At 38.5% G+C, this 18,396-nt stretch overlaps 1 protein-coding gene across 17 annotated transcripts in view; it reads right to left on the reverse strand.

Annotated features, from left to right (window-relative positions):
• Window positions 1–18,396, reverse strand: part of MLLT10 (MLLT10 histone lysine methyltransferase DOT1L cofactor) — a 237,435-nt gene that overhangs the window by 20,311 nt on the left and 198,728 nt on the right. For all 17 annotated transcript variants that reach the window (XM_058681732.1, XM_058681731.1, XM_058681737.1 and 14 more), the window contains one exon: window positions 8,453–8,631. In XM_058681732.1, coding sequence (XP_058537715.1) covers window positions 8,453–8,631 — 179 coding nt within the window. The remainder of the gene's footprint in view (window positions 1–8,452; window positions 8,632–18,396) is intronic.

Here is an 18,396-nt window from a genome sequence, read left to right on the forward strand (position 1 = left end):
TGGAGGACAGAAGGAAGTTCATGTGAACCTAAAGAAACACTGGTAAAGAAACAAAAAGGGCACTTGAAAGCTTTCATTGTAAAAGAAATCTGGAATAAAGAAAACAACATACACATACTTCTCCCACAGCGTATGTCAGATGGGAATTTTTAAAAGAGCATCAAAAGCCAATGATTCACACACCAGAAGTCTGCTTCAGGAGACCTGGTATAAAAGACAGGCAATTCTTTTTGGAGAGAACTACCCAATTTTATCTTGCCCAAGTAAGCGGAAGGGCTACTAGGGACAGATATCCTCCTTGAATCTACTGGCACTATAAGAATAGTTGTTAACTCTGGGGAGGCCGAAGGAAGGAAATCTAAGATATATGTGAACTCTACTACTTTTGCAACTTTTCTATATACTGTACATCTATAATTATTTCGAAGTAAGAAGTTAAGGCATGCTTGGATGGCTCAGTCAGTTAAGTGACCTACTCTTGGTCTCAGCTCAGGTCATGATCTCTGCACTGACAGCACTGAGACCGCTTGGGATTCTCTCTCTCCCTCTCTCTGCCCCTCCTTTGCTCACGCTTGCACGCGCTCTCTCTCTCTCTCTCTCTCTCAAAATAGGTAAACTTAAAATAAAACAAAAACAAAATTAGAAGTTAAAACAATGATAAGACAAACTAGTTAATAGTGTCTCGCTGAAATCATATCATCTAATCAACACAGTGTTAATCAAAATAGGTTAGATTAGATCAAGATAAAAGTATTTAGTAAATATTTTAAGTTCATATTGCCATAATAAGCTTTTTTTTTTAAGTTCGTTTATTTTGAGAGGGGGGAGGGAACGGGAAGGAGGGGCAGAGAGGGAGAGAGATAGAGAATCCCATGCCGACTCTGTGTTCCCCAACTCGACATGGGGCTTGATCTGACGAACCATGAGATCATGACCTGAGTTGAAACCAAGAGTCTGAGGCTTAACCCACTGAGCCAGCCAGGTGTCTCGCCGTAATAAACTTCTGCTTTCATTTCCAATATATGATACCTCAGAGTTTTTGTTCCCTCCCCAAGATTAATTGAAAGGAACCACTTCCACCCAAGATGTTATAGAACACATATTCTAATACTCTAGTAATAAAGCCTCAGGAAGAGAGGTATTTTACCAGGTGGACCCAAAGGCAAGTAGAGGAAGAATAAATTGAATAATTATTGAGGTAAATTCAAGCTACTTTGAAAAAAAAAAAAAAAAAAAAGAGTATGTTTAGGTGCCTGAGTCAAAGAACCCTAAGCAAATTTAGAATAAGTTATACTAAAACACCTAGAAAGACACACAGGTCTCTACCAAGGCAGTATTCCAACTCAAAGCAAATCAAAGAAATTTACTGTTTCATAAGTAGACTCACGGACCATATTAAAATATTAACAAGATTAAAATGACATTTCAGCTTGAAATTTCCCCTGCTGTTAACAGTTCACCTCCTATATTTCAAATGTCTGCTTATGACCACAGAGAAATTTTAAAAGAACTCTAGCTGCAAAGCAACACTACCCAATTCCTAGGCACTTGGCTCCTTCTAAAAGACTCAGATTATGAAGGAAAAAATCAGACAGCCTACTCAATTATTTGAATATCAGACAAAAATGGATGCTGTTTTGTTAGGGCTTTTTTCCTCCCAAATGTTGGTAAAGGCAGAATGATACAGAATAAACAACAAAAATTCGGTTTGAGAGAACAGAACCTATAAAAACTTCACTTTTGGAAAGTATCATAGCAATACCTAGAGGTGGATATGAAACTTTATACTTTGATCATACAGGAAAGGGTTATAGTAAGCTTTTTTAAATGCACAATTAACCTGTCAATAAACATTAAAATCACATGATTCAAACAAGCTCAAAACACGGCAGAGGTTCTTCAAGCATTCCAACCCTGACATGATATAAAATATATTCTTTCAAAATCTTGTCAGATTCACTAAATTGAATATTACTTTTAAAAATTTCTATCTCATATATACATCCTTAGAAGAGAATACTTTTATCACTATATCTGCCATAAATCAAGCTTTCTCACCGAGGGTAAGGTACTAGAACCTCTCTGTCCTCAATTTCCATTTGGAAGCACGGAGATAATAAGAGTACCCACCCTCATAAGAATACTGTGAGAATTAACTGAGTTAGTATACAGGGCTTATAAAGAATCCGTGGAACATGGTAAGCAAACTTTAACTTGTTATTTTAAAAATCATTTTCATAAGCTATTACGGCTTCCATTTTTCCATTAACTTCATTAGAGAATATATCAATTATATTTTGATACTAACATGGCTAGACTTCAAAGATTAAAACATATTTCCTTAAGAAAAACTAGATGGTGTAAATGTCTCATTATGCAATGATATTGTAATCTATGTATTCTTTGTTAATAATATAGCAATAGTGCAGGGGTGCCTGGGTGGCTCAGTGGGTTGGGCAGCTGACTACAGCTCAGGTCATGATCTCGTGGTCTGTGAGTCTGAGACCCACATCGGGCTCTGTGCTGACAGCTCAGAGCCTGGAGCCTGTTTTCGATTCTGTGCCTCCCTCTCTCTCTGCCCCTTCCCTGCTTGCTCTCTCTCTCTCTCTCTCAAAAATAATAAACATTGGGGCGCCTGGGTGGCGCAGTCGGTTAAGCGTCCGACTTCAGCCAGGTCACGATCTCGTGGTCCGTAGTTTGAGCCCCGCGTCAGGCTCTGGGCTGATGGCTCGGAGCCTGGAGCCCGTTTCCGATTCTGTGTCTCCCTCTCTCTCTGACCCTCCCCCGTTCATGCTCTGTCTCTCTCTGTCCCAAAAATAAATAAAAAACATTGAAAAAAAAAATTAAAAAAAAATAATAATAAATATTAAAAAAAATTTTTTAATAGTATAGCAATACTGCAAATATAATAAAATTCAAATATTTTAATGATAATTTATACATCTTTTCAATTTGCAAACACAATTTGACCAGAAAAGTTTCCAGGAAAAATGAGAGAACAACGGAAAGTTTCAGATATTCTCCAACTCAATTCAAACTTTGCACTATGAAACATATTCTGATAACAGACCCCATTTCTGTGTCAGCTCCCACCAGTAAGGCTTTAATACTCAGCGTGTGATGAGAGATGAAACCAAGTGTGAACAACTTTCAGGTCCCATGAGTAGGCTGACTGTTAAAGCTGTCAGGTTCAATTGCATCATTCCACATTATTCAATGCCTCAAACTGCTCCCTAATTGTTAGGAGCTTAACGTATTCAAAACCATTGTTTAGGCTAATACTGAAATGCCCCACAATTGAGTTTCTATAAAGTAGTGGGAGGGATTAAATTATAGTCAAACCATCACTGAACACTCATGATTGGACAACAGGATGGTAGAATAACCAACCAACTCTAAGCAGGTTTCCTAATTGGTTAATACCTAATCAATACATCACCCAACTTTAGGGGAAAAAATGTAGTCCCCAAGGACTAAAGCAGCTATTGAAATAATTTAAGAACTGGAAAAACCTCAGTCAACAGCTGAACCTAAAATGACTAAAATTCATATACCTATGTTAACATGGAATTATAAATCTTAACAAAAATTTTTAATACTATTTTTAGTAAGGGAAGTGCTTCTGTACAATTTATCTCACTGGTAAACAGGCTGTTTCTGTAACAGCCAAAATTAAGTCCTATAAAAATTGTAACATCAGTGTAATAACCTTTAATTCCAAAGTACTTTATGGTCTAGAAAGTATTCTCATTTGAACTTCATAATATACCTGTCCCTATAGCCGGTAGGACAGGTATTTAAAGTATTTTATTTTACACATGAGAAAAACTGACACCCACAAATTTAAAAAGCCCTGCCCATAGTTATACTCGTGAGTAGGAAAGCTCCTGGAACCATGGATTTCTGACTCAAATTTCTGCTGTTTGGCATTATGGCACACAAATGGACACAGTAACATTCCTAACAATGTTTTTCAAAGAGATACCTCTTGACACAGAGGCACATCGCTTGGAAATTCATTTTTATGGGAGGGAGGGATTCAGTAAACCAGACAGCAGCCTCCAGAGGCAGACTGCCTGGCTTCCAAACTTAGTTCCCCCACTTCCCAGACAACCAACGCTGCACGGTTACTGAACCTGTACATCGCCCAATGGCAAGCGACATCACAAAGCACTTATAAAAACTTATTTTGCTCAGAATGTTAATGTCCTTAAAATTACAAGTCATTATGAAACTATTTAAAATATAAAAGGTGAAACTTTCATTCTGACCAATCAAGTCAGAGATCTTCTGAAGTCACGTCTATCTGCCTGGGAAACTGAGCCATTTTCTCAAACAGAATGGAAATGTCATATCAGACAGACATCATCTGAAAGGAAATTGAGGACTACATCTAAGACAACACACACACACACACACACACACACACACACACACACCCCACAAAGTTATCATATTGGAAAACAAAGTATTCAAAGCTGCCTGAAATAAAAGTCTCACAGAAATGTGCGAAATATTAGTCCTTAAATTAACTGTACCTTAAAAATACTTAAACACCTGCATTTACTAAGTATCACATTAATAAAGCTTGAAAGTTCCTTCATCTAAAATTATTTAAATTTATTGTTTATGATAGTAAATACAGAGTTAACAAGAAACCAGGATTATATGTATGAAGTGTGTGCCCAAAAGCAAAACCCAGAATGCAGAAAATACAACTACTTTTCATTACATTCAGTCTTAAAATTTGTTTATTAAAGGAATCATCCTTCAAACAAAAGCACTTGAATTTTCCCAAAAGACAAACAGAATGAATGTAGAACTAGGAGACAGAGTGGAATTTGAAAGGCAAAATGAAAAATTAATGACACACCTACAGAAACTAATTTATACCTCTACTCATGATACAACAAGGGCAGAGCACATCATTTAAAATAGATCATATGAACAGTAGTTCTATCTTCCAATAATGTTAAAACTATTAACTATATTGTTATCTGAAAGAATAATTACTCTAAAAACAAATAAATAAAAGGATTTAACACTGAAGAATATAAAACTAGCTGATCAAACATTTTTAAAAGGTGTTTTCAAATTAGGGCTGCTAAGCATCACGTTTTCCCCTACAATTTTACAAGTGTCTCCTTTTTCCCCCATTAAGGCACAATTCTATTCTCAGTTTTTAATTTCTATTAAGCTCTTCCTGATCTTACCTCCCTGACCACTTTCCAAGGAACAATTCTTAAGACAGCAAATAAGCCAAACAAGAGGCCTGTCTATCTTACTTAAAAAACCGAGGCCAGAAAGATCAAGAATGACCCCTGGATTTTTATCCTGCTGGCACCAGGCCAGTCACTAAAAACTACTACCTTCATTAAATTTGGCAGGGGGGATGGGGGGGGGGGGGGGCAGGGGGAGCAGGGCATTATTCAAATTTAACATTTCCATTATCTGTTTATATTTTCTAAAATACTTGCTTGCTAGTGTGATGTTACAATTGTAACAAGACTTCCATAATCACGTTTTAAATATCGGTAATTTTAATTAACCCACTTACAGCATTGCTAATCAGCTACCTGTAAAGAAACCCTAAATAACAGACTACGATTTGATTACCTAAACACAATGAATTGTGCAATTTGAAAACAAACAGGGCCCATATAAAAGTTAACCAGAAATAAACTTGTCAATTTGAAGAGAGGATTCAATCACCAAGTACATCCCAATTTGCCCGAGTCCTAGCTAAACGTCCCCTTTATTCTAAATATTTTTGTACCCTTTCCCTCACACATTGCCTAGAAAATTCACATTTTGCACATTCAATACCAATACTATGGTCTCAGGCAGCTAAATTGAAGTAGTTCTGCACTCAGTTCAACTGAGAGGTCAATGTGCCTCAGTTGCCTGGAGACTGATGGTTGCTACAGCAGCACAGATAAGCCAGGCTAAATAAGCTTCAGCTTGAAGGCAGAAAGCATTTACTGCCGGACAGAATCATAGATGCAGTTGTCTCAGCATGCAGCATTGGAGTCTAACTAGATGATCATATTTATAAGAGACCCATCTTACTGAACATGGAAAGAGGATAAACAGTAAGGATTTTAATTGGACTGAATCCTGGATTACTTGCAACTATGATTTCTTTGTTCTTCAGTTGAGTCATATGTTAAGTGGAATTTTCCCTCTAGCTATAAATTTCTCTTCACCACCACTTCCCCCATCTACCTCCCTAATGCCAACCCCCAAAACCACAAACATAATGAATGAGAAGAAATGAGATTTTTGCTTAATTCAGCCTGGAATTAACCAGAGAGTAATTAAAACAGACTTTTATAAAGAAAGAAAAGAAAAACGCACACTGGAAATGTTCATGTGAGACTTTGTCCAAGGATAGAAAGCTATCAACAGCATATGGCTACACTTAATTAAAAGAGATGAAACTATTTACAAGAACCATTCTCTCATTTATCCTTTCACCCTCTCTAACCCCACACCCCTGTTATGCTGCCTATCTCACCAGGGCTAGTGAAATGAGCTACAAAAAACTCTCCCAAATTAGTCAAACTCCCCTTATTCAGGTTGAGAGGTTCACCACATAGTTAACTTTCATTTTCAAACATGATACCACTAATCACACCACTGGTTTTCTGTGCTGAACTGTCTGTTGTTTATTCTAATACCTGATCTAATTATAATGGTGACTGCGCTGAGCCATTATATATTTTTAAAAATAACTGAGGCTGTACTCTGATGTACAGCTTACAGAAAATACTTAAAAAGTGTGTATATATTTTTTTAACTCTTGTTTAATATTTATTTTTGAGAGAGAGAGAGAGAGAGAGAGAGAGAGAGAGAGAGAGAGAGAGAGAGAGAGAGAGATGGAATGCAAGTGGAGGAGGGGCAGAGAGAGACACACACACAGAATCTGAAGCAGGCTCCAGGCTCCGAGCTATCAGCACAGAGCCCAACACAGGGCTCGAACTCACAAACTGAGAGATCATGACCTGAACCGAAGTCGGACGCTTAACCAATTGAGCCACTCAGGTGCTCCAAAAAGTACATATATATTCTAAAGGCCTGGACAATGGAAATTATGAACACATATGTAAAGAATAAATTTATAGCAACTTACAAACAACTAGCTCATAGTTTGTAATTAGAAATTTGTCTATATGGGGCGCCTGCGTGGCTCAGTTGGTTAAGTGCCCAACTTCAGCTTAAGTCGTGATCTCATCATGGCTCATGGGTTCGAGCCCCGCATCAGGCTCTGTGCTGACAGCTCGGAACCTGTAGCCTGCTTTGAATTCTGTGTGTCTCTCTCCCTGTCCCTCCCCCGCTCACGCTCTGTCTCTTTCCTTCAAAAATAAACATTTAAAAACAATTTTTTTTAAGGAATTTGTCTTTTATAAATTTCTCTAAATACTAAGAGATTTACTACTAGAAGCTTGGATAAAATTAAAGTAAAATTATAAAGAATTCCAAAAAAAATATCTATATATACTTTAGGAATTTTAAATTATTACACCTTTGGTGAGGTGGTGGGGGAGAGGGAGTAGGTGTGTGTGTACAGCTTTGCCAATTTACCGTCCTATTTATAAATACAAGATTATGGTTTTTCTGATTTGACTCTTGCTTTTAAGGATTCCTGAAGACTACTGACCTATCAAGTTATAGGTCTAAAGTGAAGGAAAGGGATAAATTTATGCACAATCACCAACAGAGTCACTTATTTAGAATATTCATGTACATTCTTTCCTCTCCCACTAGGAAGAAAACAATATAGTACTCAAAGGGATCAATCACTCTTTAACCTATATTCTCCTACACTGGTTTTTGAAAATTTAGACAGCAGACGATCATATATTATTTCTGTGATTTTTAAAATTATAAAAGGAATTTTTAAAACCACAAAATCGGTTCACACTTTTGAAGTCCTATTTTTAATTTTTTTAATTTTTATTTTTTAAGTTTATTTATTTATTTTGAAAGAGAGAGTGAGATAGGGGCAGAGAGAAAGAAGGAGAGAATCTCAAGCAGGCTCTGGTTTGTCAGCACAGAGCCCAGTGTAGGGCTGGAACCCATGAACCACGAGATCATGACCTGAACCGAAACCAAGAGTCGGACGCTTAACCAACTGAGCCACCCATGCACCCCAAGTCCTACTTTTTAAAAGAAAGAGTAAAAGTCCCCACCAAGTTACCAGTTTACATTAGGACAAAATTAGAAACTCGGAAACTGAAAAGAGTCAGTTGAAGACAACACATTCCTTTGTCGTCTCTCATAAATACCATGTAAATATGTCTATTATTTCCACTAACATGTCAAAACAAATTGAGGCATTTTAGAAATTCCTATAGGAAGCCCTATTTTCTTTCTTTCCTCTCCAATGGAATTCGCTTTCAGAAACGACAAACCCACCTACAGGTCGCTTCACGGCACGGCAATAATTTACCTGAGTTGTAGCAACAGCTGGGGCTGCAGATGATGCTGCTGATGGGGAGAGAGCTCCCACTTGTTGCAAATGCCCAGAAGACTGCTGAGGTAAATGAGAACTGGAGACAGGAGTACTAGATCCTGAGCCAGATACTACATTTGGAAAGGATACTGCTACATCGTTGCTGTTATAAATACCTGAAAGAAAAAAAATTATTTAAATACTTTGCAACTTAGCTGTCAAATTTGTCACAGATACTTAATATTAACCATTAAGTCAGAACGCCCACATTTCTTCCTGATCCCTCCCCTCAATGATAAATTTTACTGGTGGTGATAAAAAAATGTATTAATAACTGACTAAATACTGACTTGTCATAAAACACTTGTTTAAAAAGAACCTAAGTCCTTTTTAATTTGTAACAAAAATGGCTCTGCCATGTGACTGGGATCACATCAGGAAGTGCCTCGTGAAAATAACAGTCAGTATTTTAGGAATTCCTAAGAGCAAAGAAATGTTTCTTAAAAAGGAGAATGAAGCAATTAGAGTTGCTTAAAAATCACCTGGTAAGCTTTTCAAAACGCAGACACTAGAGCCCCAGAATTCATGATTGAGAGAGAGGTCTGACATGGATGACCATGTTTTAGAAAGGTCACCCAGTTTACAATAGAGAAAATAGAAGAGAACTAGACTTGAGATTCAAAGATCAGTAAGTGGATTCTAGAAATATTCAAGAGGAAGAATGAACAGACTTTATGACTGAATGGGGTGGGTGAGTAGGGGTAGGGATGGACGGGGACAGAGGATTAAAAGATAATGACAACGTGGACTACATGGTGGTGGTCAGGGCCACTTCAAGGACACAGGAAAAAAGGATGGAGGCACGAAAGCACTTTCAGAAAGCATCATGCAGTTGAAAGAAAAGAAAAGAAGAGAAAAGAAGAGAAAAGGAAAGGAAAGGAAAGGAAAGGAAAGGAAAGGAAAGGAAAGGAAAGAAAAGAAAAGAAAAGAAAAGAAAAGAAAAGAAAAGAAAAGAAAAGAAAAGAAAAGAAAAGAGGAAAGGAAAGGAAAGGAAAAGGAAGGGAGGACTGGGTGAAAGCAATCCATTCTGAAAAGTGGATGGGAAGACGAAGGAGAGAGATGATGAGCAAAAGTCAAGGGGAAAGAGGAGTGACTAGAAAAAGATGTTGATTTTTTAAAGATGGGAGATCATGCTCATATGCTCATATGCTCCACAGGAGAGGCTCTTTGAGGATAAAGCTGAGAGATGGGAATATCAATAAACCAATAGGGTTCTCAATCAGGGATGATTTCTGCTCCACAGAGACATGTGATAATGTCTGAAGACATTTTTAGTTGTCAAAACTAGGGGGCACTACTGACATACAGTAGGTAGAGGCCTGGGATGATACTAAACATCTTAAAATGTACACGGCAGCTCCTCACAGCTAAGAATTATCTGTATTACAGTGTCAGCAGTGCAGAAGCTGAGAAATCTTGATACAAACCAAGGCTCCTGGGAGGGTGGGAGAAAATAAGATCCCAAGATCCTAAGAATTTGACACTGTAACAAGAGGAAAGCAAGAAAAAAATGAACCTAAGTGGGATGTAGTAAAAAAGAAAAGAAAAGAAAAGAAAGAGAGAGAGAGAGAGAGAGAGAGAGAGAAAGAAAGAAAGAAAAGAAACTATAGCCCTTGCAAGCAACAATTATTTACATTAACAGTACAATGTATTTTGTTCTAAAGAACATAAGTATTATTGATTCATAATAAATAGAAGTACTCATAATCCTCAAACAAGAAAAATAAGGGAATTGTGACATTTGTAAAGGCCTTACAACTATAATTGAGGGTCCTAAGATCCTTTTTCTACAATTTCTGCAGGAAAAAAAGATAATTTATTCATTCACCAAATGCATCCATTCCGCAAACATCTGAGAGCTCACTGTTTGCCAGACATTATTCTAAGCCCTGGAGATACAAAGCCATTCAAGTAATGTGGTCTCCGCCTTCAAGAAGCTTAGTGGAAAAAAGAGACTATTACAAAAGACTGTGAAGAGTGCTATGATAGAGACATCCTCAGGGGCTCTGAGCACATGAAAAGGGGTATATAACCCAGACCTGAGGTGAGAGGATGAGGGTCAAAAAACTTACTGGAAGCGATGGATGCCTTTAGAGCTCATTTCTAAAGGAGCTGTAGAACCGAGGTGAAGGGTGGTTTGAGGAAGAAACAGAAGAACATGTAAGTACCATCTGGGTAGTCGAAGCAAGAAATGAGGCTAAAAAATGAGCAGGAATCAGATCAAGAACCTTAAAAGCTAAAACGCTGGAAATCTGGAAACAACAGGACGCCACTGAAGGACTGTAAGCAGAAGCATGGTGTGATCAGACTGAAGTTTAAGCAAGACATCAATCCATGACACCAGTGGGGAACGGACTGGGGAGGGGATTTAAAGAGAGACTGAGAAAGCTGTTTAAGGGTTGCTACAGTAATCCCGATGAGCAAAAAAGGAGATTAAACTACAGTAATAGTAGTAAAGATACATTGTAAAGGCGGAGTTGATAGGACTGGTACCTAATAGGACCTCAAGAAGAAATAAGAGGGAAGAGTCGAGGATGAGTCTTGAGTACCAGTAAGTGGGCGTGTGGTGATACCACTCACTGAAACAGGGAGAGCAACTGGGAGCATCTAGTACTGTATGTGGTTACTGTATGCAGGTCACTGTGCTGGCGTAAAAGCCCGATGAGGTATGCAGGACTCCCATCTCACACAACAGCAAGCAGAAGTTTAAAGAAATAATCTGCTGGGGCCTCTGGGTGGCCCAGTCGGGTGAGCGTCCAACTCTTGGTTTCAGCTCAGGTCATGGTCTCACAGTTTGTGAGTTTGAGCCCCGTGGGACTTTCTCTCTCTCCTTCTCTCTCTGCCCCTCCCCCGCTTGCACGCCTCTCTCTCTCTCTCTCTCTCTCTCTCTCTCTCTCTCTCTCTCAAAATAAATAAATAAACTTTAAAGAAAATAATAAAGAAATAATTTGCTTAGTGACCTAGCAGATGGTAGAATCGGGATTCACACTCGCAGCTGCCTGATTCTAAAACTACAAGCACTTTGTAAGACAAGACTGAAGTACAGGTTGATCATTCAGGGTCTCTGACATGCCTGTGGAACACAGAACTCCTTCCTCTACAGTCTAGAACAGAACAGGATCAGCCTGGAGCTCAGCAGGAAAATCAGGTGTGGAGATACAAACCCAGGAGTCAGAAGAATAATAAAGTTAGCATAAGTAAACATGAAAACTCAAAAAGGCTTTCTGTTGGCTTGCACTGTGTTTGAAATCTTAAACTAGTTCATATTTAGAAACACTGAAACTTCACATTTCAAAGCGAATTCTAATTTCTCCTGAAAAACTGAAGCTCTGTCAATATTGGACACCAAGTTCTGAAATAGTAATAATCTGCTGGAACTTTGGTCAGGGTATAGATTCTTTAACCCACCAGAGTCCTGTCATTCCTCATTCTTCATCTCTTCACTCATTTACGTCACCTACCTGGCCCCTGTGAATATGTGATTTACAACTCCTGATATGGAAGCTGGTCAAAGCCAAGGAACGGAAAAATGAAATCACCTAGACAAAATTCTCAGCATGATCAAGAGGACCAAAGACAGAATCCTACAGAACATTACCAGTGGAAGAGTAAACAACAAAAAATAGACCACAAAGAACAAAATAAGAAAACTAAGAGAATCTTAGGAACCACTAGAGAATTTCAAAGGAATAGGTCAAATGATTCCACTGGTCATTTAAAGTCAGGCCAGAAAAAGGAGTCACCAAATATGACAATAAATCTTGGCAAAATTAACTGTTCTAAGAGGCTTGGCTCTGAAGGAAAGAAAAAAGGTAGCATGTAAATGGAGCTTATAAACCTTACATTCCAAAAGACATGCACCTGAGAAATACAAGTTTTTAAAACGTTTGTTATCTCATAATTCATTTAACAAATATTTATTGAGGTTCTTATTAAAAAACAAAAAAAGGGGGCACCTGGGTGGCTCAGTCGGTTAAGCGTCCGACTTCAGCCAGGTCACGATCTCGCGGTCCGCGAGTTCGAGCCCCGCGTCGGGCTCTGTGCTGACGGCTCGGAGCCTGGAGCCTGTTTCCGATTCTGTGTCTCCCTCTCTCTCTGCCCCTCCCCCGTTCATGCTCTGTCTCTCTCTGTCTCAAAAATAAATAAACATTAAAAAAAAAAAATTAAAAAAAAAAACAAACAAAAAAGGCACTGAAGATAACAAAGAACAGAAAGGAATTTTGCCTTCAAAGAACGAATAGTCTCACAGCAGAACTAGTAAGTACTCATAAGCTAAAGAAATGCTAGGTACCGTAAGGACACAGGACCTGAGGGATGACTGAGTTCAGAGGAAGAGACTAGGGGAGGTAGTTCCAGAGAGAAGCACTTGAACTCAGCCTTTGCCGCAAAGTACCTTAAAGGTAGAATGATAATAATCTAATTTTTTAATGATGGAAAGCATACGTGGAATCTCCAACTCTTAAAACTAAGATAACTGGAGACAGCATGCTAAAAAAACAAAAAACAAACAAACAAACAAACAAACAAAAACGGAACAAGTGTTTGAGACAGAAATCCTGGCTCTCTCAACTATGTGATCTGAATCAAATTACTTAACCTTTCTGAGCCTCCATATTTTTCTCTATAAAATCAAGTAATCATTGGTGCGCCTGGCTGGCTCAGTTGGTTAAGCGTCCGACTTCAGCTCAGGTCATGATCTCACAGTCCTTGAGTTCGAGCCCCACATAGGGCTCTGTGCTGATAGCTCTGAGTCTGGAGCCTGCTTCAGATTCTGTCTCCCTCTCTCTCTGCCCTTCCCCCATTCATGCTCTGTCTCTCAAAAATAAATAAAAATGTTTACAATTTTTTTAAAAAACAGCAAGTAATCACTACCTTAGAGGCTTTTATTTGAGAACATCCATGTAAAGGGTCTAGGAGTAAGTAAGTCTCCATAAGGGTACCCATAACTATTTTAGAGTTACTGCTCTAATAAAAATTTTAGGTTTAAGTCAGCAAAGAACAGTATTAATTACCAGGCCCTCTAATGTCCCTAATACTCTTTCAAAATTGAAAATACCATTGCCACATGCAATAATATATCCTAAGAGTGTAATGCTGAGAAGCAAAACTGTGGTGACTGAGGACCTCCAATATCTAAACTTGTATCTGTTTTTACACTGCATTAGAGCATACTTAAATAGGAAAGTGCACAACTAAATATGCAATGTGGTGAACACAACTTTGAAACTGTGTCTGGTACTCGGGTTACTACTATAAATAGAACAGATAAAATTACTTTTCTTATCCAGGCAGGGCAGTACAAATACCCAAATCTTTTTTTGAGTATGAGGATCACTGACTCTCCTAAACTTCCTCATACCTCATGAACCAACAGTTTACTAAGACCTCTAGAACTTTCAAAAGTTAAATGATCCTCCTTAAATTGTTCTGTGCCTGCTTTCTTTTTAACTTACTCTATTTCCATCTTTCACAAATTATATGTTATTTTTTAAAACTTTTTTTTAAAGGTTATTTATTTTGGGTGGGGGTGGGGGGGGGGGGAGACTGCAAGTGGGGGAGGAGCAGAGAGAGAGGGAGAAACAGAATCTGAAGCAGGCTCCAGGCTCTGAGCTGTCAGCATGGAGCCCAACATGGGACTCAAACTCACAAACCATGAGATCATGGCCTGACCCGAAGTCAGACGCTTAACCAACTGAGCTACTCAGGCACCCCTATGTTATTTTAATCTAAATCAAGGTGATATTCATGGAATTAAATAGAACTGAATCCTGTAATGCATAAACTCTAGGAAAATACCTGAAATTCATCTGTTCAGGATAAAGGGTAGGCACAAAGATATAGAATGATACAGAGGTTGGCAACGATGTACTGATCCATCCAGCCAGCCAGCCATCCCAATATTTATTGTGTGCCTACTAGAAGACAGGCACTGTGCTAGGAGCAGGGAAAGTAGGGAACATGACAGGCAAGACAGACAAGATCTCGGCTCTCCAAGAGTTTACAAGTTAATTAGGGAGGCAAACAATAAAACAAACACGTAACTATAAATTGTGACAAGTGTTGTGATTGAAGAGAAAGTACCATGGGAATGACAAATTAGGAAGCCGAAAGTGTCTATCTGAAGAAAAGATACATGAGCCAAAACCTAAAGTTTCACACAGGTAGACGTTAAGTGAACAGAGTGAAGTAGAAAAGCTTGTTCAAACTTGACAATGAAATAGAAAAAAGAGAAAAAAAAAGGTAATATGGGTAAAGCATAGTGGAGAGAGTGGTGGAAGACAAAGCTGGAGAGAAGGGAAGGAACAGATTACACACGCCCTTGCAAGCCATGTAGAGGTGTTGAGAATTTACACTAAGATCAATGGGAAGACACCAAAGGCAAATACAGCATGACTTGGTTTTTCAGAAGATCATCCTTCTAAATGTAGTAAATGAATTGAAAAGAGGAAGAGTGGAAACAAAAAGGTCACCTAGGAAGCTATTCCACAATCTAGATCAAGGTTATGTCCCTCAGGCCAAAGGTGGTAGTGGTATGGAAACACCTGGAATGATATGGATCTGAAGTACATCTAGAAGTCAGATGCACTCAACTTGATAGTTAGCTACATGTGATAGATAAAGCATTATGAATGAACTGGCTAGTGGTTACAAGTACCATTCACTGAGGCGGTGAAAAAAAGGAAAGTGCATTTTTGCTTATAAAAGAGGAAAATATCGGTCTAGGACTAAGTCCCGAAGACCTCCAACATTTCAAGGAGGGTTAATGGAAGAGGAGTCAGTACAGAAAATTGGTATCGGTGAGGTAAGAAGAACACCATGAGTGCAGCACCACTCAAGTCAAGAAAAGCGTCTAAAGAAAGGGCACGTAGATGGTTATCAACTGATACTGAATGGCTAATTAAGAGAGAGAGTGAAAAGGTCCATTGGATTTGAAATGTGGAGACAAATGGTGATCTTAGTGAGAACAGGACAGGGTGGGCAGAGCCAAGAAAACACTGCTGAGACCTAAGCTTTTATTAGTGTGCCCATGGCACTGATATAAAAACAATATATAAGACAGAACTATACATGACCAGCGACATAAATACTAGTGTTCACCAACCAGAGTTCCTGACTCCCAATTTCAAACTGCCTAGGAGGCCAAATCAGTGCCACATCAGCTTGTTTGTCCAGCAGTGAACCAGAGTAAATGAACGGGACAGTCTTGAGGAATATTTAAGCTAGTAAATGACTAAACCTGTTAAGTTATCCCTAACCCATATCCTATGACTGAATAGTCTTTTCTGGAGGTTAATATGGTGTGAAAGTAGTTAAGTCCAAATCCTGCTCCCTCATGCAAATAACCTCTCTGGACCTAGTACACCTCATCTGTAAAGTGCGAACGGCACCAATTTTTCACAGGGCTGGTGCCAGGATTGGCTAATACAGGTACCAATACTATTAGTATGCTCTCCTACCACATAGAAAGCATTTGATAAACAGTAGCCATATTATTATAAAGGACCGATATCTATCTCCATGATAAAAGAAGTAAACAGAATCATATACACAACAATGGAAGATTCCATTGTAAATGTTGCAATGTAAATGTTCGATTGTAAATGTTAACATCCTTTCCCTTTGGCAACTAATGCATAACAGGATTATTTTGGTTTTCCCTTTCCCTTTGGTTTTAGATTGTGAAATATATCTCTATATGATTAACACCTTCATTATTCAGAGAGGGTAAAATAAAATTTAGAAAAAGAGCTTTCTTTCCTGAGACTCTTGGCCACCTCGATGGAATACAGGTGTTCCAAAATCTCATTAGGCAAGCATTAACTATTTCTTAGGCTGCTCTATTTTTACAGAGATCTGAACAATTCTGTATTGCTTCTTTTGACTTTACTTATAAAAATACTACATACTAATTATTAAAACTCTTAAGTAGATGGCAAATAGGGAAAAATTCATCCACAAACACTGTTGACATTTTTATGTATTTTCAAATTTTTTGGTATATAGTTTATGGTTTTGTTGAGCTTTATATAGCTGCCTATGTATGAAACTAAAAATTTTTAATCCTTTTATACTTAACGTATTTTCTTATTCCATTATAAAATCTTTACAAATGTTTTGAATGTTATTTTGACATAATCAATTGAATATTGCGTAACTGACTCTGTTTTACAATATTCTACAATTATTTATTGCCTAATGTACCCAGACAAAATACTAGATGAAGATACTACAAAAAACAAAAACAGGTATCATCCTTGCATACATGGTTCTTAAAATGAAGGAACCAGATATTAAGTAAGCACACAGATACTAGTGCGATGATGAAAAAGCAGAATGTACTGTGACCGAATCTAAGGGGTAACTTAATTAAGATCAGCAGAGTAGGCTGCAGTGAAGAAGTGACACATAAACTAAAAGGAAGAGAGACCACTTCTATTGTTTTTACCTGCCCATAATTCTTTCCTGTTTTGTGTCCAAATAACATCCTATCTTCTGTCAGGGAAGTACCCCTCCTCCATTTCATACACTCTCAGCCCAGAGATAAACATGTGACCCAAGCTGTAATAGTCTCTCCTGGGAATTAGTATCTTGAAGGCATACACACCAGGGCAGAAAATGGTCAGACCTGTTAGTCTAATGGTAGTCATATTAGGATTCTATTAATCCTTCTTTACCCAGCCCTTGAATCTACCCTATTTCTGTCCTCTCAGAGGTCTGGGAAGGGGTTTTTTCCTTTAGTTCTCTAAATAACTGTACCTATCCAACAAATTCTTTTTTTGTTTAATTTGACAGAATCCACTCTGTGACTTACATACAAAGATATAGCCAGTGTAGTATAATAAGCAAAGAAATAAAATGCTTAAGATAAAGCTAGAAGTCAGTCCAAGAGCCAGCTCATGTGGAACCTTGCAGGTCATAGAGGACTCTCCACTTTCATCCTACTGGAAAGCCACTGAAGCATTTTAAGCAAGAGAGTGGCATGATTAGAACTTTACTTTTAAAAAGGTCATTCTGGGGGCGCCTGGGTGGCGCAGTCGGTTAAGCGTCCGACTTCAGCCAGGTCACGATCTCGCGGTCCGTGAGTTCGAGCCCCGCGTCAGGCTCTGGGCCGATGGCTCGGAGCCTGGAGCCTGTTTCCGATTCTGTGTCTCCCTCTCTCTCTGCCCCTCCCCCGTTCATGCTCTGTCTCTCTCTGTCCCAAAAATAAATAAAAAACGTTGAAAAAAAAAATAAAAAAAAAAAAAATAAAAAAAAAATAAAAAATAAAAAGGTCATTCTGGATACAATGTGAACAATGCCCTGAAAGACAATGGAAGAGTTGAATCAGGGAGATAATTTAAGTAGTTACTGTAATACGGTAGACAAAAGATTTTCAGCAGCTTAAATATGGTGAGAATTTTAGAGAAAAGGAGAGGCGCAGATTTAGCCCCAAGGAATTTCAACACTAAATTAGGATAAAGGTGAAGTAAAAACAAACAAAAAACTAGTTAAGAAATAGTCAAAACTGCAGGATAACCAAGTTAAGTATAATGTTAGAAGAGAAGGGGGAGGGGAGGGGAGGGGAGGGGAGGGGAGGGGAGGGGAGGGGAGGGTAGGAGAGGAGAGGAGAGGAGAGAAGGGATGGGACGGGAACAGGATGGGAAGGGAGAGAAGGGATGGGAACAGGATGAGAGGGGAAAGGAGGGACAGGAACAGGAGAGGAGCTTCCAGTAGCAGGAAGTCCTGAACAAAAATAAATATGCTAAAAAGTCATCTAGGCTAAAGACTGAAAAGTAGTCACTTGATTTGGCAACGTGAAAACTACTTGTAGGCCGAGTAGAGTAGTAGTTGTAGAGCCAGTATCGGGGGTTTGAAAAATAAATCAGTAGGAGAATTTCTGT

This window comes from Neofelis nebulosa, chromosome 8 (genome assembly GCF_028018385.1).
Source record: "Neofelis nebulosa isolate mNeoNeb1 chromosome 8, mNeoNeb1.pri, whole genome shotgun sequence".
In the NCBI taxonomy this organism is placed as follows: Eukaryota; Metazoa; Chordata; class Mammalia; order Carnivora; family Felidae; genus Neofelis; species Neofelis nebulosa.